This window comes from Antennarius striatus, chromosome 8 (assembly GCF_040054535.1).
Source record: "Antennarius striatus isolate MH-2024 chromosome 8, ASM4005453v1, whole genome shotgun sequence".
NCBI classification, from domain to species: domain Eukaryota; kingdom Metazoa; phylum Chordata; class Actinopteri; order Lophiiformes; family Antennariidae; genus Antennarius; species Antennarius striatus.
Window position 1 is genome coordinate 7,501 of NC_090783.1, and position 25,564 is coordinate 33,064.

General features: G+C 46.6%; 1 protein-coding gene across 4 annotated transcripts; it reads left to right on the forward strand.

Annotated features, from left to right (window-relative positions):
- Positions 1–12,536: 12,536 nt before the first annotated feature.
- On the forward strand, positions 12,537–23,111 carry LOC137600322 (equilibrative nucleoside transporter 1-like). 4 transcript variants are annotated; one of them, XM_068321878.1, is made up of 12 exons: positions 12,537–12,839; positions 13,537–13,618; positions 16,045–16,217; positions 16,672–16,811; positions 16,908–17,042; positions 17,376–17,473; positions 17,582–17,660; positions 17,979–18,046; positions 19,995–20,103; positions 20,237–20,322; positions 22,443–22,642; positions 22,730–23,111. In XM_068321878.1, the coding sequence occupies exons 1-12, from the start codon at positions 12,814–12,816 to the stop codon at positions 22,839–22,841; spliced, it is 1,308 nt and encodes a 435-aa protein (XP_068177979.1). In that variant the 5' UTR covers positions 12,537–12,813; the 3' UTR covers positions 22,842–23,111. The 4 variants fall into 4 exon arrangements, with proteins under 4 accessions (XP_068177979.1, XP_068177978.1, XP_068177980.1 ...); XM_068321877.1 differs by lacking the exon at positions 12,537–12,839 and having other exon boundaries at positions 13,324–13,618; XM_068321879.1 differs by lacking the exon at positions 12,537–12,839 and having other exon boundaries at positions 13,324–13,618; positions 16,908–16,940.
- Positions 23,112–25,564: the final 2,453 nt, after the last annotated feature.

Here is a 25,564-nt window from a genome sequence, read left to right on the forward strand (position 1 = left end):
GACCAGGTTGTTCAACAGAGTTCTAGCGGCTGAGAAGATGCCTGAGAAATGGAAGAAGTGTGCTAGTTCCCATTTTTAGGAACAAAGGTGACGTGATGAGTTGTAGAAACACTAGAGGGATAGTTGATGAGTCACACAATGAAGTTCTTGGAACAAATGGTACAGGGTAGAGTTAGGACAGATGGGAGTATTTACGAGCAACAATATGGTTTCATTCCCAGGAAAAGGAGCACAGATGCATTATTTGCCTTGAGAATGTTAATGAGGTACAGAGAAGGTCAGAAGGAGCTCCATGGTGTCTTTGTAGATCTAGAGAAAGTTTATGACAGAGAGGAAGTGTGGGACTGCATGAGGAGGTCTGGACTGGCAGAGAAGTCCATTAGAACAGTACAGGACATGAACGAGGGCAGCAGAACAGGTGAGGTGTGCTGCAGGTGTGAGGGAGGGGTTCGAGGTAGAGGTAGAACTGATCAGGGATCAGATCTGAGCCCCTTCCTGTTTGCAGTGGAGGTAATAGGCTGACATATGAAGTTAAACTGGATTCCCCATGGACCATGATGTTCACAGATGACACTGATCTGCACAGAGCTGGTGGAGGAACGTTTAGAAATGTGGTGGCATGCGATGGAGAGGAAAACAGCACCTGTGCATTAATGAGTGGAGAAGGAAGAATGTTCCTCCACCTGATCCCTGCTTTCACAATGTCATCTGTGAACATGATGGTCCATGAGGTAATCCAGTCCAACTCCATCAGTCAGCCCATCATCACCACTGCAAACAGGAAGGGGCTCGGATCTGATCCCTGATCAGTCCCACCTCTACGTTGAACTCCCTCACACCTGCAGCACACCTCACCTGTTCAGCTGAACTCGTTCATGTCCTGTACTGTTCCAACGGACCTCTGCCACTCCAGACTTCATGCAGGACCCCAGTTCCTCTCTGGGTACCCTGTCATTCTTTCTCGAGATCTACAGACACCATGGAGCTCCTCCTGACCTTCTCTGTACTTCATAAACATCCTCAAGGAAAAGAATGCATCTGTGGTTCTTTTCCTGGAAATTAAACCAAAGTCACCTGTAAATACTCACATCTGTCCTACCTTCTACCACTCGTTACCCACAACTTCGTGGGATTCATCAAATGTATCCCTCCATAGTTCCCACAACTCAGCAGATGACCCTTGTTCCTAAAAATGGGAACCAGCACACTCTTCCTCCATTCCTCAGGCATCTTCTCAGCCGCTAAAATTCTGTTGAACAACCTGGTCAAAAACTCCACAGCCACCCAGGAGAAGGTTCCGTACCTCCAGGAATGCCATCCAGACCAACTGCCCTCCCGTTCCTTCCTCTTTAGTGCCATTCTACCTTCACACTTGCTGATCACCGCTACTTCCTGGTCCACCACACTTGCATCTTCCACCCTCTTTTCTGATTTTCCTCATCTCCTCAGAGTATTCCTTCCATTTACCCAGGACACTGGCACTAGTTGCCACATTTCCATCTCTATCCATCACCCTAACCTGCTGCACGTCCTGCCCATCTCCATCCCTCTGTCCGGCCAACCTGTAGAGACCTTTCAGGTAAGACTCACCGTATATCCAGGAGTCATGGACCGACCCAACCTACATTGCCTCCACTTCAGAAATGTGGATTTCAGCACCACACATCATCTTGACAGGGCAGAGAATGACACATGTTAGTTTAGCTATGACTCAGTCTAACATTTTAACAGTCAATCTACATGTACCTGCACGTTTGGGTTGATGGATTTATAGGATGGAGCCTCGATGGGGTGCCATCCATGCAGCCAGTTATGTCGGGAAATCCTAAAGAAAAATTAAACTGAGGTACTGAAGTCTGAGGTGGCAGCACAATGTCAGATATAATTAAGTTAATTTAACAGATCTCCACATGACTCACCTGTAATCCTGTGGAACTCCTCCTTGATGGCTCAGACGGGTTTCTGTCCAGGGAAATTGACGACCGCGGTAAAAGCCGTTTTGACGTTGAGTCGCACTCTGATGACCGCTCTGATACAGGCGTCTTACTCAGGTGCATCTCCCACATCATACAAAGACAACTTTATATAATGTGGGAGATCGCAATACCTGTTGGGACGCGAGAGCATGACCGGTTGTTTTTTAGGCTACAAATGTGAGGACATATTAGGCCATGGATGTATGTGATGGATTCGGACATGAAACACCGAATACTGCTCGTCACCTCAATCACCTCATCGCCATCATTGTTGGCAGTATCAGCATCATGTTCATCAGCATCTTAATTATTGATACCCTAATCGGGAACATCCTCATCACCATAATCATTGTTAGTATCATCTTTGAGGCATTCCATTTCATCAGCATTATCAATAGCACATCATCATCACCACCACAATCAGAGGGAGGGACACACACACACACACTTTAGGGTTTTTCTATGAACACAAACCCTCTTGGTTCTTTGGTCTCGGTCTAGAGGTGCATCTCCAGTGATGAAACAAGTTGTAGTACCAACAAAGTTAACTGAACAACGATCAGTTTGCCGTATGTGTCCCTTCACAGGATGTGGTAGACAAGGAACAAAGTGTGTATTATCCATGTTTGTGTCAGCAGATGGGCTTTGTGGTCGTTTCCATTTGTTTAATGATAATTCCCAACAACTCCCCCTGTTGAGCTGGCCCAATCGGGTCACCTCACAAAACTCGTGTGGTGATCCAAATGAACATGGCTCTGGCCCCTAAAGGGATTTAGCATAAAATCCGTCTCCCAGATAGTGGAGTGTGGATGTAGCACTGTGTTTAGAGCTGGAACCAATGGAAGCTAACCTTCCCATGAGCCCTAGGGGTTAGGGTTCTAACCCTAACACTAGGGACCTGTAGGCATGCCATTAGTACCACAAGCAGTACAGGGGGAGGCCGAGTGACGGTCGCGCCGCAAATTTGGTTGTAGGGGGGGACACCGCCTCGTTCAAGGGCTCCTCAGCAGTGACCGGGAGGTGAGCAGACACCTCCCACTCAATCTGGCTGGTGGGAGCAGGACTCGAACCGCCAATGTCTGACCGCAAGGCGTCTGCTCTACAACGGAGACACTACTGCCCCAAAAGAGAAGCTCCATGGTGTCTTTGTAGATCTAGAGAAAGTCTATGACAGAGAGGAAGTGTGGGACTGCATGAGGAGGTCTGGACTGGCAGAGAAGTCCGTTAGAACAGTACAGGACATGAACGAGGGCAGCAAAACAGGTGAGGTGTGCTGCAGGTGTGAGGGAGGGGTTCGAGATAGAGGTGGGACTGAGCAGGAATCAGATCTGAGCCCCTTCCTGTTTGCAGTGGAGGTAATAGGCTGACATATGAAGTTAGACTGGATTCCCCATGGACCATGATGTTCACAGATGACACTGATCTGCACAGAGCTGGTGGAGGAACATTTAGAAAGGTGGTGGCATGCGATGGAGAGGAAAACAGCAGCTGTGCATAAATGAGTGGAGAAGGAAGAATGTTCCTCCACCTGATCCCTACTTTCACAAAGTCATCTGTGAACATGATGGTCCATGAGGTAATCCAGTCCAACTCCATCAGTCAGCCCATCATCACCACTGCAAACAGGAAGGGGCTCAGATCTGGTCCCTGATCAGTCCCAGCTCTACGTTGAACTCCCTCACACCTGCAGCACACCTCACCTGTTCAGCTGAACTCGTTCATGTCCTGTACTGTTCTAACGGACCTCTGCCACTCCAGACTTCATGCAGGACCCCAGTTCCTCTCTGGGTACCCTGTCAATCTTTCTCTAGATCCACAGACACCATGGAGCTCCTCCTGACCTTCTCTGTACTTCATTAACATCCTCAAGGAAAAGAATGCATCTGTGCTTCTTTTCCTGGAAATTAAACCAAAGTCGCCTGTAAATACTCACATCTGCCCTAACTACCTTCTACCACTCGTTACCCACAACTTCATCGTGAGATTCATCAAATTTATTCCGCCATCATTCCCACAACTCAGCAGATGACCCTTGTTCCTAAAAATGCATGTCCTTCCCATCTCCATCCCTCTGTCCGGCCAACCTAGACCTTTCAGGAAAGACTCACCGTATATCCAGGAGTCATGGACCGACCCAACCTACATTGCCTCCACTTCAGAAATGTGGATTTCAGCACCACACATCATCTTGACAGGGCAGAGAATGACACATGTTAGTTTAGCTATGACTCAGTCTAACATTTTAACAGTCAATCTACATGTACCTGCACGTTTGGGTTGATGGATTTATAGGATGGAGCCTCGATGGGGTGCCATCCATGCAGCCAGTTATGTCGGGAAATCCTAAAGAAAAATTAAACTGAGGTACTGAAGTCTGAGGTGGCAGCACAATGTCAGATATAATTAAGTTAATTTAACAGATCTCCACATGACTCACCTGTAATCCTGTGGAACTCCTCCTTGATGGCTCAGACGGGTTTCTGTCCAGGGAAATTGACGACCGCGGTAAAAGCCGTTTTGACGTTGAGTCGCACTCTGATGACCGCTCTGATACAGGCGTCTTACTCAGGTGCATCTCCCACATCATACAAAGACAACTTTATATAATGTGGGAGATCGCAATACCTGTTGGGACGCGAGAGCATGACCGGTTGTTTTTTAGGCTACAAATGTGAGGACATATTAGGCCATGGATGTATGTGATGGATTCGGACATGAAACACCGAATACTGCTCGTCACCTCAATCACCTCATCGCCATCATTGTTGGCAGTATCAGCATCATGTTCATCAGCATCTTAATTATTGATACCCTAATCGGGAACATCCTCATCACCATAATCATTGTTAGTATCATCTTTGAGGCATTCCATTTCATCAGCATTATCAATAGCACATCATCATCACCACCACAATCAGAGGGAGGGACACACACACACACACTTTAGGGTTTTTCTATGAACACAAACCCTCTTGGTTCTTTGGTCTCGGTCTAGAGGTGCATCTCCAGTGATGAAACAAGTTGTAGTACCAACAAAGTTAACTGAACAACGATCAGTTTGCCGTATGTGTCCCTTCACAGGATGTGGTAGACAAGGAACAAAGTGTGTATTATCCATGTTTGTGTCAGCAGATGGGCTTTGTGGTCGTTTCCATTTGTTTAATGATAATTCCCAACAACTCCCCCTGTTGAGCTGGCCCAATCGGGTCACCTCACAAAACTCGTGTGGTGATCCAAATGAACATGGCTCTGGCCCCTAAAGGGATTTAGCATAAAATCCGTCTCCCAGATAGTGGAGTGTGGATGTAGCACTGTGTTTAGAGCTGGAACCAATGGAAGCTAACCTTCCCATGAGCCCTAGGGGTTAGGGTTCTAACCCTAACACTAGGGACCTGTAGGCATGCCATTAGTACCACAAGCAGTACAGGGGGAGGCCGAGTGACGGTCGCGCCGCAAATTTGGTTGTAGGGGGGGACACCGCCTCGTTCAAGGGCTCCTCAGCAGTGACCGGGAGGTGAGCAGACACCTCCCACTCAATCTGGCTGGTGGGAGCAGGACTCGAACCGCCAATGTCTGACCGCAAGGCGTCTGCTCTACAACGGAGACACTACTGCCCCAAAAGAGAAGCTCCATGGTGTCTTTGTAGATCTAGAGAAAGTCTATGACAGAGAGGAAGTGTGGGACTGCATGAGGAGGTCTGGACTGGCAGAGAAGTCCGTTAGAACAGTACAGGACATGAACGAGGGCAGCAAAACAGGTGAGGTGTGCTGCAGGTGTGAGGGAGGGGTTCGAGATAGAGGTGGGACTGAGCAGGAATCAGATCTGAGCCCCTTCCTGTTTGCAGTGGAGGTAATAGGCTGACATATGAAGTTAGACTGGATTCCCCATGGACCATGATGTTCACAGATGACACTGATCTGCACAGAGCTGGTGGAGGAACATTTAGAAAGGTGGTGGCATGCGATGGAGAGGAAAACAGCAGCTGTGCATAAATGAGTGGAGAAGGAAGAATGTTCCTCCACCTGATCCCTACTTTCACAAAGTCATCTGTGAACATGATGGTCCATGAGGTAATCCAGTCCAACTCCATCAGTCAGCCCATCATCACCACTGCAAACAGGAAGGGGCTCAGATCTGGTCCCTGATCAGTCCCAGCTCTACGTTGAACTCCCTCACACCTGCAGCACACCTCACCTGTTCAGCTGAACTCGTTCATGTCCTGTACTGTTCTAACGGACCTCTGCCACTCCAGACTTCATGCAGGACCCCAGTTCCTCTCTGGGTACCCTGTCAATCTTTCTCTAGATCCACAGACACCATGGAGCTCCTCCTGACCTTCTCTGTACTTCATTAACATCCTCAAGGAAAAGAATGCATCTGTGCTTCTTTTCCTGGAAATTAAACCAAAGTCGCCTGTAAATACTCACATCTGCCCTAACTACCTTCTACCACTCGTTACCCACAACTTCATCGTGAGATTCATCAAATTTATTCCGCCATCATTCCCACAACTCAGCAGATGACCCTTGTTCCTAAAAATGCATGTCCTTCCCATCTCCATCCCTCTGTCCGGCCAACCTAGACCTTTCAGGTAAGACTCACCGTATATCCAGGAGTCATGGACCGACCCAACCTACATTGCCTCCACTTCAGAAATGTGGATTTCAGCACCACACATCATCTTGACAGGGCAGAGAATGACACATGTTAGTTTAGCTATGACTCAGTCTAACATTTTAACAGTCAATCTACATGTACCTGCACGTTTGGGTTGATGGATTTATAGGATGGAGCCTCGATGGGGTGCCATCCATGCAGCCAGTTATGTCGGGAAATCCTAAAGAAAAATTAAACTGAGGTACTGAAGTCTGAGGTGGCAGCACAATGTCAGATATAATTTTAAGTTAATTTAACAGATCTCCACATGACTCACCTGTAATCCTGTGGAACTCCTCCTTGGTGGCTCAGACGGGTTTCTGTCCAGGGAAATTGACGACCGCGGTAAAAGCCGTTTTGACGTTGAGTCGCACTCTGATGACCGCTCTGATACAGGAGTCTTACTCAGGTTCGTCTCCCACATCATACAAAGACAACTTTATATAATGTGGGAGATCCCAATACCTGTTGGGACGCGAGAGCATGACCGGTTGTTTTTTAGGCTACAAATGTGAGAACATATTAGGCCATGGATGTATGTGATGGATTCGGACATGAAACACCGAATACTGCTCGTCACCTCAATCACTTCATCGCCATCATTGTTAGCAGTATCAGCATCATGTTCATCAGCATCTTAATTATTGATACCCTAATCGGCATCCTCATCACCATAATCATTGTTAGTATCATATTTGAGGCATTCAATTTCATCAGCATTATCAATAGCACATCACCATCATCATCACCACCACAATCAGAGGGAGGGACACACACACACACACACTTTAGGGTTTTTCTATGAACACAAACCCTCTAGGTTCTTTGGTCTCGGTCTAGAGGTGCATCTCCAGTGATGAAACAAGTTGTAGTACCAACAAAGTTAACTGAACAACGATCAGTTTGCCGTATGTGTCCCTTCACAGGATGTGGTAGACAAGGAACAAAGTGTGTATTATCCATGTTTGTGTCAGCAGATGGGCTTTGTGGTCATTTCCATTTGTTTAATGATAACTCCCAACAACTCCCCCTGTTGAGCTGGCCCAATCGGGTCACCTCACAAAACTTGTGTGGTGATCCAAATGAACATGGCTCTGGCCCCTAAAGGGATTTAGCATAAAATCCGTCTCCCAGACAGTGGAGTGTGGATGTAGCACTGTGTTTAGAGCTGGAACCAATGGAAGCTAACCTTCCCATGAGCCCTAGGGGTTAGGGTTCTAACCCTAACACTAGGGACCTGTAGGCATGCCATTAGTACCACAAGCAGTACAGGGGGAGGCCGAGTGAAGGTCGCGCCGCAAATTAGGTTGTAGGGGGGACACCGCCTCGTTCAAGGGCTCCTCGGCAGTGACCGGGAGGTGAGCAGACACCTCCCACTCTGAAACTGGCTGGTGGGAGCGGGACTCAAACCGCCAATGTCTGACCACAAGGCGTCTGCTCTACCACGGAGACACTGCTGCCCCAAAGGACAAGCTCCATGGTGTCTTTGTAGATCTAGAGAAAGTTTATGACAGAGAGGAAGTGTGGGACTGCATGAGGAGGTCTGGACTGGCAGAGAAGTCCGTTAGAACAGTACAGGACATGAACGAGGGCAGCAAACAGGTGAGGTGTGCTGCAGGTGTGAGGGAGGGATTCGAGGTAGAGGTGGGACTGATCAGGAATCAGATCTGAGCCCCTTCCTGTTTGCTGTGGAGGTAATAGGCTGACATGAAGTTAGACTGGATTCCCCATGGACCATGATGTTCACAGATGACACTGATCTGCACAGAGCTGGTGGAGGAACATTTACAAAGGTGGTGGCATGCGATGGAGAGGAAAACAGCAGCTGTGCATAAATGAGTGGAGAAGGAAGAATGTTCCTCCACCTGATCCCTGCTTTCACAATGTCATCTGTGAACATGATGGTCCATGAGGTAATCCAGTCCAACTCCATCAGTCAGCCCATCATCACCACTGCAAACAGGAAGGGGCTCAGATCTGATCCCTGATCAGTCCCAGCTCTACGTTGAACTCCCTCACACCTGCAGCACACCTCACCTGTTCAGCTGAACTTGTTCATGTCCTGTACTGTTCTAACGGACCTCTGCCACTCCAGACTTCATGCAGGACCCCAGTTCCTCTCTGGGTACCCTGTCATTCTTTCTCTAGATCTACAGACACCATGGAGCTCCTCCTGACCTTCTCTCTACTTCATTAACATCAAGACAAATAACGCATCTGTGGTTCTTCTCCTGGAAATTAAACCAAAGTCGCTCGTAAATATCACACCCTCAATGTCAAGTGTCCCCCTCATCACTGGATCTGACACTTTCCACCTACACGACCCTCTTAGCTAACCCTTCTTTTGAAGTGACCCCTACTCAGTTTCTCTTCCCATTAACACCACAGTAAATCTGAATCCTGTTCTCCAGATTCTAGACCTACTGCCTTTCCACCTGCTCTCCTGCACACAGTGATGCTGGGTTCAAAAACTAGTCATTTTAAAACCTAGTCCACAACCTAGTTTTTCAGAATTAGAGTCTTCATAATTAAGATAGTGTAAACAAAAAAATTTATTCCTATTCTTTGACGACTGATTTTTCATTAAAATGTTTATCTAAACTTAACTTGTTTTTAATTGGATTGATAATTTTTATGATCCTTTTTGTAACTAAACATTTTCACTTTGAGATTCTGATTCATCGGTGCACTCTTCCCTCTCTGCCCCCCTCCCAAACTAACCAGCCCCTACCCCCAACCTCTAACAATAATTAAATAGACAAAACTAAGATTCACAACTTTAGACCAATAAAACTCTAGATCAGGTGAAACCAACAGTTCATTAGCTGTAGTACTCATTTTAACCACTCGAGGGAAACAAAGGACCATCGATCCAAACCTGAGCTCCAGTCAGCAAAGACCAAATGACAAAAAGAAATGTTTCATGAACACCTGAAGGAAAACTAAACGTTTACATAAAACTATAGAAAGTTGAAATGGTGCTCAATTTGCACAATGACCCACTTGTTACACATTTATGCAAGTAAATGCTTTTTAGTTCTTGTCATTTCATAGTTAAAATAGTCTTTGTCAACCTTTACACGTTCACTGTGGACACCAAAGACTTCGTGTAGTACATAGTGCCGCGCACTTATACTGTGATGCTTTGTGGGCGGAGTGATACGGGACAGTGTGATGAGACCGGACACCGGCATGGCTGAGAGTGTAACGTGTGTGAATGACAGTGAATAAAGTGTCGCTCCTGAGGCCAACGATGAATCTATGAGCATCTGTCATCTAAGGCAAGTTATGTGGTCACCAACAACACATTGTACAGGGAAACCGGTTTCTTTACACAACACACACTTTACATCTTGAGTCTTTTAAGATCAACTGTTAAACTATTCTGGTGTGTTTTCTTTACACTAATCTATCAGTCAGTTCACTTCAATACAGTCACGTCAGGTGACGTCACATTTAACACGACTTGGTATTATCATCAATAACCAGCAGCCTTATCAATAACCAGCAGCATCATCATCAATAACCAGCAGCAGTATCATCAATAACCAGCAGCAGTATCATCAATAATCATCATCAGGGTGAAGGCCTCATGCGGTGGGCGGAGCTCCCCATGTGGAACCAGGTGTCTCTGGATGATGACGCGTCTCATCGCTGTGACTCCAGCCGTTTAGATTTTTGCTCTTTTAGGTTTTTAATTAAAGTGACGTCATTGAAATCAAAACTGGTCTGATTTTAAGTTTCAAACAAATAATTTCACACCGGAGCGCGCTCACGTTTCAGTCCTACCAACAACCGGTGTCTGCAGGCCTACGTCACCCCAGGTCCAGCTCGGTACCGGACCTGAGGGCCCGGTAGGTTAACGTGAGCACCGCCACACAGCTGGTGGCCACTGGTTCCGCCCCCCCATGAGCCAATACCCCCATCAGGAGGGACTCACCTGCTGCTGGAGGCTCCTCCGAGAGGAAGCCGCTCAGGGGCTTCCTCTGGCCGCCCCAGACCAGGACTGTGGGGGTGACGTCCTGCAGCTCCATCAGCCAGCTTTACACACACCTGCTGGTGTAGCCAGTCTGGCCCAACTTGTCCTTTAAGGTCTCTGCGTTGTGTAATAAGGACCCTGGACGTGATGGTTTGAGCCCAGCTGGCGTATTTATTCTGCACAAATGAAGACACACGGTCACAAATTGCGCACACAAAGCGGGACAGAGCGCAGCAACCTGCAGCACAGGAAATGTCATCAAAACGATTGACGCGGTCGTCCTGAACTTTTCCCGCGAAATACACATTCTCTAAACATTGACCAAACACTTCACTCGGGACAAAAACTCAATGGTATCAAACCCAATTCTTACTTTCTAACAATTTATCTTCGTTCGTACAACTTTTTATACCACATGCAACGCGGGAGCACTTCACAAACTCACCTTCCTCCATCATCGCCACAACGGGACTGAGTTAAGGCACAGCCGCGGGTTAACGCCAGCTTTACACACAGCTGCTGGCTAACGCCGGGTCGCTGCTGCTTGAATCTTAACTCGTCCTGAAGCGAAGCTTCCAGAGCCGTGGAGGAGAAACCCGCGTTAACGCTGACCTGAAGGCGCTGGACCGAACTCTGCACGCCGACTGACATCACCTGTGTTGGAGACGCCAAATTTGACATAAAGCCATCCCATCAGCCAATCCACGCTGATCAATCAGCCAATCCACGCCCACCCATCAGCCAATCATCGTGGTCACGCGGCTCCTGCTGCAGCTGGTCATCATTAGTCTGATTTCCTTGAATCCACCGACGCAGCGCACATGCGCAGTAGAAGTTGTTCACGTCCAACATGAACTGTTTATTAGACAAGTTGTGTTTCTGATGATTCATTTTATTCTTGAACAATTACAACACTCTCACCTGAAAACGTGAATAAAACCCAAAGCTGAATATTTCAGAAGAATCACAGCGAACATGAAGGAGAACAGGAACCAGAACCAGAAACCAGATTTAATATTGAAACACAAGTCCTCACACCAGTGATCCTGGACATGAGGGTCAGACCTGATGGATTAGAACCGGTTCTACTTCACACCTGATTGGGACTGAAACTGGTGCTCAGGTCCTTCTGCTGACAGCAGGTGGCGCTACACGCATGACCGCTCACCTGCTTCTTCTCAGGAGGACGGATCACAACACACATTTATCAGTACTGTGTGTGTGTGTGTGTGTGTGTGTGTGTGTGTGTGTGTGTGTGTGTGTGTGTGTGTGTGTGTGTGTGTGTGTGTGTGTGTGTGTGTGAGACCCGCCTGTCAGGTTTCCTTCCTGCCTCCGTCATATCAGACCTCACTGGTCTGCGCAGTAGCGCCGCTTCGCCACTAGATGGCACAACCGAATCCTTATTGAGTTCAGATGAATGGAGACGTCTCCGAATAGAAATAAATGTCGAACTGAATAAACCTCTGAATTATCTGTAAATATAATCCAGTTGTTTTGGAATCATTTCTACATGTAATAAAAATAAAGGTAATGAAGTTCAGACTTGAATCAGCTCCGTCATGACGGGAGCTGATGATGATCACGTGGTTTCAGGATCATTACAAATACGTAGAGACCTGAAAAAATAGTTTTTTCATCATAAAAACCCTTCAACGATTTAGAATTAATCTCCGGGGATTGAAGGTTTCATTTTCAGGCATGTCACTGATTAGAACAAATTATTATTATTGGCCGTCTAATGTGAAGGGTGAGGGCTTATATCGATAGATTTTTATTGGTCATCTCATTTATATGATGTGTAAAATAATTGACTTGGCAGTTAAACTTGTAACTGAACACTGATACGACGTCAGCGTCATTTACACAGAAACAAAGTCCACAGTGACGATAGCAGAGGTCAAAGGTCTGATGAAAGAACCTGCCGCTGAACCACAGCAAGAAGGAGACGAACCTGAACAACGCTGAGCCCTAAATGTGACCCACTGGAACCGTTTGGAGGAAGTTAGCATTAATCCAGCAGGTCTACTGTCCACTGGAAATTAGGATTAAATCCAGCAGGTCTACTGTTCACTGGAAATTAGGATTAAATCCGGCAGGTCTACTGTTCACTGGAAATTAGGATTAAATCCGGCAGGTCTACTGTTCACTGGAAATTAGGATTAAATCCGGCAGGTCTACTGTCCACTGGTTCTTCAGAAGGAAATGGCTTCCAGTTCCCCAAAGGACAAGTGAGTCAAATTAATTTTTAAAAAGTTAATTAACTTTATTGTATATATATATAGACAGTGTGTGTGTGTGTGTGTGTGTGTGTGTGTGTGTGTGTGTGTGTGTGTGTTTACATGCAATTGATTACTAAAGTTCTACTAATTTCCCTTTATATATTATTGGTCACATTGGGACTGAAACTGGTGCTCAGGTCCTTCTGCTGGCAGCAGGTGGCGCTACACGCATGACCGCTCACCTGCCTCTTGTCAGGAAGACGGATCACAACACACATTTATCAGTACTGTGTGTGTGTGTGTGTATAATATTATATAATATAATATTATAATAATAATATAATAATTATATATTATAATTATATTATAATAAAAGTATATAATATCATATATTATATATTATTATACATCATTATGATCAGTATATAAATAATTTAAATACTGAGGGACAGGAACTGTTTCCTGCCTGTGTCCATCAGGATGAATGCCTTGAACACCAGTGAAGGAGAAAGGAAGCAGCAGTTACTGTTCCTGTGTGTTCATGTATCTGTTGAGCTGTCATTCAGAATCATCTACTCCTGTCTCTACTTCGTTCTGTGGAGTGAAGAGAAGCAGGAAATTATGAGACGTTCTCCAGTGTCTCGTCGCTCCTTTGCTGATGAAGGCTAATGCTGGCTCTTGTTGCTGTGACAACAACTTCTTGTAGGTATTTTGGGGTGTGGCTGATCTTCTTCACACTTGGTTTGGGAACGCTGCTGCCTTGGAACTTCTTCATCACGGCCACCACGGTATGGCATCGACTTCTGTTTGCTGTCCACTTATCTCCTGTTGTCCACCAGAGACGGATGTTCCATCAGAACCCAGAGTCCGTCTCTGCGTGGACGTCTGTTCACACGCCACTGCTGCTGGGGGTTATGGCGGGGGGGCTGTCGCCTCACAAGGTTGAGGTTGTAGGTTCTCCTGTGTCTGGATGGGTTCTCTTCAAGTTCCTCTGGCCTGCAGGAGCAATAAGCATAAAGGTCATACTGATTGACTGTAGGGGTGTGTGTGTGTGTGTGTGTGTGTGTGTGTGTGTGTGTGTGTGTGTGTGTGTGTGTGTGTGTGTGTGTGTGTGTGTCTTTGTGTGTGTGTGTGTCTTTGTGTGTGTGTGTGTGTCTTTGTGTGTGTGTCTGTGTGTCTTTGTGTGTGTGTCTTTGTGTGTGTGTGTGTGTGTGTGTATCTTTGTGTGTGTGTCTTTGTGTGTGTGTCTTTGTGTGTGTGTCTTTGTGTGTGTGTGTGTGTGTGTGTGTGTGTGTGTGTGTGTGTGTGTGTGTGTGTGTGTGTGTGTGTGTCTGTGTGTGTCTGTGTGTGTCTTTGTGTGTGTGTCTGTGTGTCTTTGTGTGTGTGTCTTTGTGTGTGTGTGTGTGTGTGTGTGTGTGTGTGTGTGTGTGTGTGTGTGTGTGTCTGTGTGTCTGTGTGTGTGTGTGTGTGTGTGTGTGTGTGTGTGTCTTTGTGTGTGTGTGTGTCTGTGTGTGTGTGTGTGTGTGTGTGTGTGTGTGTGTGTGTGTGTGTGTGTGTGTGTGTCTTTGTGTGTGTGTGTGTGTGTGTGTGTGTGTGTGTGTGTGTCTTTGTGTGTGTGTGTGTGTGTGTGTGTGTGTGTGTGTCTTTGTGTGTGTGTCTGTGTGTGTGTGTGTGTGTGTGTCTTTGTGTGTGTGTGTGTGTGTGTGTGTGTGTGTCTTTGTGTGTGTGTGTGTGTGTGTGTCTTTGTGTGTGTGTCTTTGTGTGTGTGTCTTTGTGTGTGTGTCTTTGTGTGTGTGTGTGTGTGTGTGTGTGTGTGTGTGTGTGTGTGTCTGTGTGTGTCTGTGTGTGTCTTTGTGTGTGTGTCTGTGTGTGTCTTTGTGTGTGTGTCTGTGTGTCTTTGTGTGTGTGTCTTTGTGTGTGTGTGTGTGTGTGTGTGTGTGTGTGTGTGTGTGTCTTTGTGTGTGTCTTTGTGTGTGTCTTTGTGTGTGTGTGTGTCTGTGTGTGTGTGTGTGTGTGTGTGTGTGTGTGTGTGTGTGTGTCTTTGTGTGTGTGTGTGTGTGTGTGTGTCTTTGTGTGTGTGTGTGTGTGTCTTTGTGTGTGTGTGTGTGTGTGTGTGTGTGTGTGTGTGTGTGTGTGTGTGTGTGTGTGTGTGTGTGTGTGTGTGTGTGTGTGTGTGTGTGTGTGTGTGTGTGTGTTTTGGTGGTTGCTTGTCTTTCATGAGGCTCTGCGATGAGCCAGCAGCGCCTCCAGGGTGGACCACCCTGCCTCTCACTGATGGTCCACTGGGTTAGGCTCCCGAACACCCACAAGGTGGAGAGGAGATGATTACAGTCATCTGGTCATCAAGAAAATGGATGGATGGATGGATGGATGGATGCATGGATGATGGATGGATGGATTGTTAATGGATGGATGGATGATGGATGGATGGATGATGGATGGATGATGGATGGATGATGGAGGGATGGATGGATGGATAGATGGATGGATGATGGATGGATGGTTGATGGATAGATGGATGGTTGATGGATGGATAGATGGATGGATGATGGATGGATGGTTGATGGATGGATGATGGATGGATGGTTAATGGATGGATGGATGGTTGATGGATGGTTGATGGATGGATGATGGATGGATGGATGGTTGATGGATGGTTGGATGATGGATGGATGGATGGATGGATGGATGATGGATGGATGGTTGACGGATGGATGGATGGTTGATGGATGGATGGATGGACGATGGATGGATGGATGGTTGATGGATGGTTGATGGATGGATGGTTGATGGATGGTTGATGGATGGATGGATGGATTGATGGATGGATGGATGATGGATGGATGGTTGATGGATGGTTGATGGATGGTTGATGGATGGATGGATGGATGGTTGATGGATGATGGATGGATGGTTGATGGATGGTTGATGGATGGATGGATGGATGGTTGATGGATGGATGGATGGATGGATGGTTGATGGATGGATGGATGGTTGATGGATGGATGGTTGATGGATGGATGGATGGATGGATGATGGATGGATGAAGGATGGATGGATGGATGGATGGTTGATGGATGGTCGATGGATGGATGGATGGATGATGGAGCTCTTGTTGTAATGATAATCCACTCCTATCCACTCCTTCATCTAGTCTTTGTGTTTGACACCATCTACTGGTGAATTATCGAATGACACCAAACTCTATCTCTAGTACTTTACAAGCCGACTAAAGGACTCTTCTACTCTGGACTCATCAGCCAATCAGACAGAGGCAGCAGGTGAGCATCGCAGCCATCTGGAGGCTATATTCAACAATGTGATGACGCTGTGTGCCATGCTGCCGCTGCTCCTCTGCACCTGTCTCCACTCCCTGCTGCACTCAAGGTGAATAAAGGAGCACCAACAAAGAAGAAACCACCAACCGAGACAATCACTAGGTTTAGGGTTAAGGTTTAGGGTTAGGGTTTAGGGTGAGGGTTTAGGGTTTGGGTTTGGGTTTTGGGTTAGGGGTGGGTTAGGTTTAGGTTTAGGGTTTAGAGGTTGGGGTTTAGAGGTTAGGGTTAGGGGTTAGGGTTACGGTTAGGGTTTAGGGTTAGCGTTTAGGGGTTGGGGTTTAGAGGTTAGGGTTATGTTTAGGTTTAGGGGTTAGGGTTAGGGTTTAGGGTTAGGGTTTAGAGGTTAGGGTATAAGGTCAGGATTTAGGTGTTTGAGGTTAGGGTTAGGAGTTGTTCATTCTCATTTTCTGGTTAATATGTTCTCATTGATCTCTTGATGAATCAATTATGTCTGTCTCCTCCATGTCACCTGTGGCTTAACCCCCTTCTTCTTGGTCTCTCAGGGTTCCTCAGCGTCTGCGTGTGATGGGTAGTCTGCTCATCATCATGGTGGTCTTCATCGTCACTGCAATCCTTGTCAAAGTACCTCTGGAGCCACTGCCCTTCTTCTGCATCACCATGGTGAAGATAGTCATCATCAACTGTGGGTTACATTATTGATTAGTTTGATTGATTGTATACTGTTGATAGCCTTTGCAGTGTCATCAGGCCATTTATTGATCTGTTTATTTGTTTACAGGCTTTGGGGCAGTTCTTCAGGGCAGTTTGTTTGGTATGGCTGGCTTGCTGCCTCTTTCATACACAACCCCCATCATGAGTGGTCAGGGACTGGCTGGAAGCTTTGCTGCCTTCTCCATGATCTGCGCCATCGCAAGTCTGGACTAACTGACAACTCACAATTTTTGTAATTGCATAATCTTTTCTTCCATGATGTGAAATTATTATCTGCTATATTCCTTCCTTCCTTCCTTCCTTCCTTCCTTCCTTCCTTCCTTCCTTCCTTCCTTCCTTCCTTCCTTCCTTCCTTCCTTCCTTCCTTCCTTCCTTCCTTCCTTCCCTCCCTCCCTCCCTCCCTCCCTCCCTCCCTCCCTCCCTCCTTCCTTCCTTCCTTCCTTCCTTCCTTCCTTCCTTCCTTCCTTCCTTCCCTCCTTCCTTCCTTCCTTCCTTCCTTCCCTCCTTCCTTCCGTCCTCCCTCCCTCCCTCTTAGGTGGCTCTCGTCTTCATGATGCAGCGTTTGGTTACTTCATCACAGCCTGTGTCGTTATCTTTCTGGCCATCCTGTCCTACATCCTGCTGCCTAAATTGGTACCTGATACTCGTTCTTGACAAATACACATGAGGATGTGACCTCATCAATTTATCTGATCCAGTGTCATCCACACATTCATCTTGTGACCATGTTTCATCTCCTAGGAGTTCTTCCGGTTTTATCAGGAGACAAACAGGAAACAGAGATCAGACAAGGAGAACACAGTAGATCTGATGGACAGAGGTATGAAAACATCAACGCTTTAGTAACTATCGTTCACATTAGGAAATTTTGAGGTTAGGCCAGTTCAATTGTGAGTGATCAGATGTCTAACATTATTTACTACCCGATAATATTCAAAAATTACCTCACATAGGAATTTTATTAAATGTGATGTCATAATTTGGTGGTGCAGATTTCTGCACTCGACCGAGCTGTAGCATTCAGCTCATAGCAATAATAGCCTGATGATTCAAATAATCTCATGAAATAAACAGGAATGTCATTTTTGCTACATTTCATTTCATCATCTATTTTTATCATCATCTTGTTCTTCATTAGGGAGTAAAGACGAGCCTCTGTATGACAACAGACGACAGCGTGTTGCCATGATGACTATCTTTAAAAAGGTCAGAATCACAAAAAATAAAAATCACATGAATAAAATTAGTCAAACAATGCTGCCCTGTTCAGATTTTTCATTGATCATTGTGGATTATCTGACTGTGGGAGAAAACAGAGGTCAAACAAAAATCAATAATGGCCATTGTATGTTGTGAGTAGTTTAACCTCTTCAGGTAATGACTTCTACTCACTAGCGCCCCCCACTGACCAGACCGACTTACTGAAAGAGCTCCTGCGCAGAGGAATGACAGTCACTCTGACAGAGCCTCCAGTGACGGCTCAGAGCCGTTTCATTGGCTGATGAACTCTGCCAGAGGATCTGGAGACAAATCATGCAGTACTTTATAAATCTGATTCAGATCTGTAAATGTGTGAAGACTGTCCCTCTAAAGGATGTGGGGTTTTTTAAATTGCACAGTGATGATAGGTCCTAGGTTTTCCATAACTTTAATTGCTTGTTTGTACAAAGCTTTCAATGGTTTTTTGCACTCTGACCAGCCTGGGACCAACTGGTTAGGTAATAATTGAACTGACTGAAAATCATTGAATACGAGTACATTTTTGCAGCTTCAGGTGACATTTCATTTAGAATTCCACGGAAATTTGCGAGATTTTGGTTAGCGCTGTCGCCTCACAACACGGCAGACCCGGGTTCGAGTCCCGCTCTGTGTGGAGTTCTCGTGCTCTCCCCGTGTCTGCGTGGGTTTCTCCGGGTTCTTTGGCTTCCTCCCAATCAACCTGAAGCATGCGCTTCAGGTTGATTGGCCGTTCCAAATTGCCCGTAGGAGTGAGTGTGTGTGTGCATGGTTGTATGTCTTTGTGTGTGGCTCCGCGGTGCACTGGCGTCGTGCCCGGAGTGTCCCCCGCCTCACGCCCTATGCTGCCGAGATAGGCTCCGGCTCCCCGTGACCCGCTGCGGCGGATACAGCGGTGGTGATCTGAAGATGACTATATTGATTTTTTACACAATTTGTCAATATGGGCTTTAAAGGAGAGCTGTGAATCTATCATCAACCCAAAATATTTATACTGGCTGACGATTTGTATTTTTCCTGCATTAACATGTCAGGGTCAGGTGATACTCTGTTTGTTTTGGTGAAATACATTCCTCCAGTTTTAGAAACGGTTAGCTGTAGACAGAACTCCTGCCACACAGTTGTGACACAGGACGGTGTTGTAGTGAGTTTACAGTGTTGTAGTGAGTTTACAGTGTTGTAGTGAGTTTACAGTGTTGTAGTGAGTTTACAGTGTTGTAGTGAGTTTACAGTGTTGTAGTGAGTTTACAGTGTTGTAGTGAGTTTACAGTGTTGTAGTGAGTTTACAGTGATGTAGTGAGTTTACAGTGTTGTAGTGAGTTTACAGTGTTGTAGTGAGTTTACAGTGATGTAGTGAGTTTACAGTGTTGTAGTGAGTTTACAGTGTTGTAGTGAGTTTACAGTGTTGTAGTGAGTTTACAGTGTTGTAGTGAGTTTACAGTGTTGTAGTGAGTTTACAGTGTTGTAGTGAGTTTACAGTGATGTAGTGAGTTTACAGTGTTGTAGTGAGTTTACAGTGTTGTAGTGAGTTTACAGTGATGTAGTGAGTTTACAGTGTTGTAGTGAGTTTACAGTGTTGTAGTGAGTTTACAGTGATGTAGTGAGTGTAGCAGCAGCAGTGTCTTTGGAGCGACTATGAACAGAGAAAACTGTGTCGTCTGCATACATTAAGCTTCAGCGGAGCTTATAAGGTGGGGTGGTCCTCCACATATCAGAGGGGTCAACTGGTTCCTGGATAAGATACTGAAGTCCAGTCTGTTCCACCCATGCCAACGGTCCTGACTCCTTGTGACGTGATTGGTTGTGAATGGGTGAACACTGGTTTGTGTGTAAAGAGCTTTCATGGGCAATATAGAAGTAGACGTCACTGACCTTCTAACCTTTCCCTCCTCGCTGCCTGCTAACCTTTGACCCCCAGATCTGGTTGTTAGCTCTGTCTGTCTGTTTAACCTTCACCATCACCATTGGGGTGTTTCCCGCCATCACGGCCGACACCAGGTCCACCCTGGCCTCCGGAGGCGCCTGGGGTGAGTTGACAAACCTCTTACTGCCTGAAGAATTAAGAGAGAAATGAAGAGTTTGATTCATCACACAATGTTTGTCCTGGAAAATTGGTGATCAATTATTAGCTTGGACATTTATCACTTTTTTGTTTGACAGAACGGTTCTTCATTCCGGTTTGCTGTTTCCTGCTTTTTAACCTGTGTGACTGGGGGGGGCGGAGCTTTACAGCTATTTGTATGTGGGTGAGTGTGAAATAATCAATTATCAATTAATATATTGAAATGGATATTTCGTGATTTGGTGCCTTCTCCCGAACTGATCAAGTTAATAAAACTGAACGATGTGACGTGTCACGGTTGGGGTTAGGGTTAGGGATTTAGGGGCTAAGGGTTAGGGGTTAGGGTTAAGGGTTAGGGGTTAGGGGTTAGGGGTTAGGGTTAAGGGTTAGGGTTAGGGGTAGGGTTAGGGGTTAAGGTTAGGGTTAGGGGTAGGGTTAGGGGTTAAGGTTAGGGGTTAGGGTTAGGGGTTAGAGAGATTGATTTGAATCCCCCATCGGGTTAGGGTTTGGGCTAGGGGTTAGGGTTAAGGGTTAGGGGTAGGGTTAGTTGTTAAGGTTAGGGGTTAGGGTTAGGGGTTAGGGGTTAGGGTTAGAGAGATTTATTTATTTATTTTTTTTAATTTTATATACTGGTTTGATCCCCGAAGGGAAATTAAGAAAGCACACTCTAGCTACTGATTGCAAACGCATGCATACATATTTGTGAGTACAGGCCCCTGTATCACACACACACACACACAAGGGGGCCTGTAGGCATGCAGGGGAGGTAGAGTGGCAGGCAGCTCCTTCTTGGTGCGCCTCAAATGAGCATATTTGTAAAGGGGACGGCACCTTGCTCAAGGGTGCCTCGGCAGTGCTCCGGAGATGAGCTGACACCTCCCACTGTTAGCTCACCTCCGGGTATTTTTTGGGGGGGCGGGAGCGGGAATCGAACCGCCGATCTTAAATCATAGGACGACCCGCTCTACCGCCCGCTTTACCACTGAGCCACTGCCGCCCCTGGAGATTGATTTGATTTGAATCCCCCATCGGGTTAGGGTTCGGGCTAGGGGTTAGGGGTTAGGGTTAAGGGTTAGGGGTAGGGTTAGTTGTTAAGGTTAGGGGTTAGGGTTAGGGGTTAGGGGTTAGGGTTAGAGAGATTGATTTGAATCCCCCATCGGGGCGGCAGTGGCTCAGCGGTAGCGCGTGTCACCAAAAGTTTTAAAATCGGCGGTTCGATTCCCACTCCCACCCAAAAGCACCAGGAGTGTGAGTTGACAGTGGGAGGTGTTAGCTCACCTCCAGAGCACTGCCGAAGCGCCCTTGAGCAAGGCGCCGTTCCTCTCACAACTTGGTCATTTGGGCGCACCATGTAGGAGCTGCCCGCCACTCTACCTCCCAGTGCATTCTTACAGGCCCCCTTGTGTGTGGTTGTGTGTATTACAGGGGCCTGTACACACTAATATACGTATATATGCATGCGTGTGATTAACAAAAATACTGGAGTGTGCCTTCTTAATTTCTCTTCGGAGATCATAATAGTATATAAAATTCAAAAATTCAAAAATAATAATTAAAAATCATCCTCCAGCTCTGCCTCTGCAACAGAGGACGGGTCAGTTGGGGTAGTTGGATTCAGGAGTTCCTCAAAGTGTTCCTTCCACCGACCGACAACCTCCTCAGTCGAGGTCAACAGTGTCCCATCTTTGCTGTAAAGAGCTTGGATGGTCCCCCGTTTCCCCCTCCTGAGGTGTCGGACAGTCCTCCAGAAAAGCTTTGGTGCCATCCAATAGTCCTTCTCCATGGCCTCTCAGAACGCCCCCCACACCCTCTGTATTGCCTCCATCACAGCCGAGGCTGCAGTCCCTCTGGCTTGTCGGTACACTGCAACTGCCCCAGGACTCCCCAGGGACAACATGCCCCTGAAGGCCACCAGAGTCCACCCCAGTGTTGGAGGGTTACTGCCCCTTGAGGCCCCCAGACCTTCAGACCACAGCTCTCAGCTGCAGCTTCAGCAATGAAGCTCTGAACATCGACTAATCAGGTTCGATGCCCCCAGTCTCCACAGGGGTGAGAGAGAAGCCCCTTCAGAGGGGGGAGTTGAAAGCCTCTTGGACCGAGTCCTCCTCCAGACGGTCCCAGTTCACCCGCACTACTCGTTTAGGCTTACCAGGTCTATCCAGAGGCCCCCCCCAACGGACCCAACTCACCACCAGGTGGTGATCAGTTTTGTTTCCAGTCTATTTTCCCAGTTTGAGGTTTGAATGAAAACTCTTAAATCATCTTATTTTAATGGTATTGATCAGTTATTGCTTGTGTCTCCAGCCACAGAAGGAGAGTGTGTTACTTCCAGTGTTTGTAGGGTGTCGTCTCGTCTTCATCCCTCTCTTCATGTTGTGTAACGTCCATCCTCGTGTCCACCTGCCCGTCCTTATGGACCATGACGGTTGGTTCATCGCCATCATGGTTGTGTTTGCCTTCAGTAATGGATATCTGGCCAGCCTGTGCATGTGCTATGGACCAAAGTGAGACGCAAAACCATGCTCATCTGGTTTTATATATTCATTTATGATACAGAATACTTTTACCAGTCAGTCCTTGTTGTTCTCCAGGAATGTTCCTCCTCAAGAAGCAGAAACAGCTGGAGCCATCATGGCCTTCTTCCTGTGTCTGGGTTTGGCTTCAGGAGCTGCTCTGTCCTTCATCATCAGAGCACTGGTATAACGGGGACAACTGCATGGCTATCATTTTTCTACTGGAATGACTGATTAATGACCGGATTAATGGGAGAAAGTCGACTTATGGCTGGTCCGACAGGTTTCAACGGAACCGACCCAAGTGAACTGATAGTGGGGGTCCAGGAACCAGAGCTTTCTGAGGTCTCAGCCAGTTAATGAATGTCATGACTTCTGTTGGTTGGTGTCCTCAGACCATGCTTCACATTTAGTCTAAATCCATTTTTATGAATAAAAATCATTTTTAAAGATTGACATTTTAAAAAAATGTGATTTTCACTTCCATTTTTTCAAAGATCAAATCACTTTGTTTTGATTTGAAGTATGAATTTCACTGAATTAGAGTGTTTTTGAGATGCACCATAAGTCTCCCTAACAGTGGTCCATGTAGAACTCCAGAACTGGAGCGTGGATTAAATCTAGAATTCGTTCTAGTCAGCACATGAAACTACAAAGAGTTCCTGTCAACAGCAGCAAAAAACTAAAACCTACCATCTATCCATCTTGTCGTAGACGAGACGACTGGTCGACAGCACTGATCCACCCTTCGGGTCACATCTGCTATTCCAGCTGGCTGCAGGGAAATTGTGGGGTACACCCCTAAAGAGATACCAGCTCATCGCAGGGACGATAAAGTATCTCAGGAGTTACAATATGAACATTTTGAAAACTGTGTGCTAAGCAGCAGAAAGACAACAGGCCTGAAGACTAGTGATGTGCAACACGCCCTGATGATGTGCACATGACAGAACGCTGCTACTGTTCAACATCTCATAGCGGGAGCAGTGACGGCGTTCTTCAGGTGCTCCAAATGCTCCTCAACCTTCATCCTGAGGGAAGATTCGTCAACTCCTTAATTCACTCACAAGAGCTTTGAGGACCTTGTCCAACACTGACACACTGGATGTTGGTCTCAAATCAGTCCTAATCAAGAAAACAATCACTGTAAGATTAGAAAGAGGCTCTGACGAAAAGTTAACTAAAGCTACCAGCGTTAGAAAACATGGATCTCAAACTAGGACCAGAAGGGTTCCTCATTCTGTGATAGGGTAGAGGTCCATGGTGGTGAGAGTCTGTCCACGACAAGGTGTGTGCAGCCTTTATGATCCTTCCTGCCTGCCTTCCTCCACCACACGTCTGTAAAGAAGAACAGGATTGAGGCTCCAAGTCAGTCGTCTCACGAGGAAATGTAGGTGGTACTTCTTGAACAACCCGGAAGTGGTTAATAATAATCATGGATTGGGTTTACACGGTGCTTTAGCACTGAACCCACAATTCACCGACTCCACAGTCTCAACGGTGGGAAACTACAGCCAGACTGACGGAATCGTGGTTGTCACACGACACACACGTCACACGACACACACGGCACACGACACACACGGCACACGACACACACCGTCACACGACACACACAGTCACACAACACACAAGTCACACGAAACACACCGTCACACAACACACACCGTCACACGACACACACCGTCACACAACACACAAGTCACACGAAACACACCGTCACACAACACACCAACACACACCATCATACAACACACCGTCATATAACACACACCGTCACACAACACACACCGTCACACGACACACACCATCACACAACACACATTATCACACAACACACACCATCACACAACACACACCGTCACACGAAAAGACACCGTCACATAACACACATCGTTACACAACAGGCACCGTCACACAACACACACGTCGTACGACACACACCGTCACATAACACACACCATCAAACAACAGGTACCGTCACATAACACACACCGTTACACAACACACACCGTCACAAAACTGGCACCGTCACATAACACACACCGTTACACAACACGCACCGTCACACAACACACAAGTCACACGAAACACACGACACACACCGTCATACAACACACCGTCATATAACACACACCGTTACACGACACACACCGTCACATAACACACACCGTTACACGACACACATCTTCACACAACACACACCGTCACACAACACACACTGTCATATAACACATACCGTCACACACCGTCACAAAACACACATCGTCACACAACACAAACTGTCACACGACACACACTGTCACTCAAAACACACCATTAGCAACACAAAACACACACCTTCACACAATGCACACGTCACACGACACACACCGTCATATAACACACACCGTCACACAACACACACGTCACACAACACACACCGTCACACGAAACACACCATCACACGAAACACATCGTCACACAACACAAACCGTCACACGACACACATCGTCACACGACACACACTGTCACACAACAAATACCGTCACACAACACACACCGTCATATAACACACACCGTTACACAACACACATCGTCACACGACAAACATCGTCACACGACACACACCGTCACATAACACACACGATACACACCGTCACACAACAAATACCGTCACACAACACACACCGTCACATAACACACACCGTTACACAACACACACGTCACATAACACACACCGTCACACAATACACATCGTCACACAACACACACCGTCATATAACACACACCGTCACACGACACACATCTTCACACAACACACACCGTCACAATACACACCGTCATATAACACATACCGTCACACAACACACACCGTCATATAACACACACCGTTACACAACACACATCGTCACACAACACACATCGTTACAC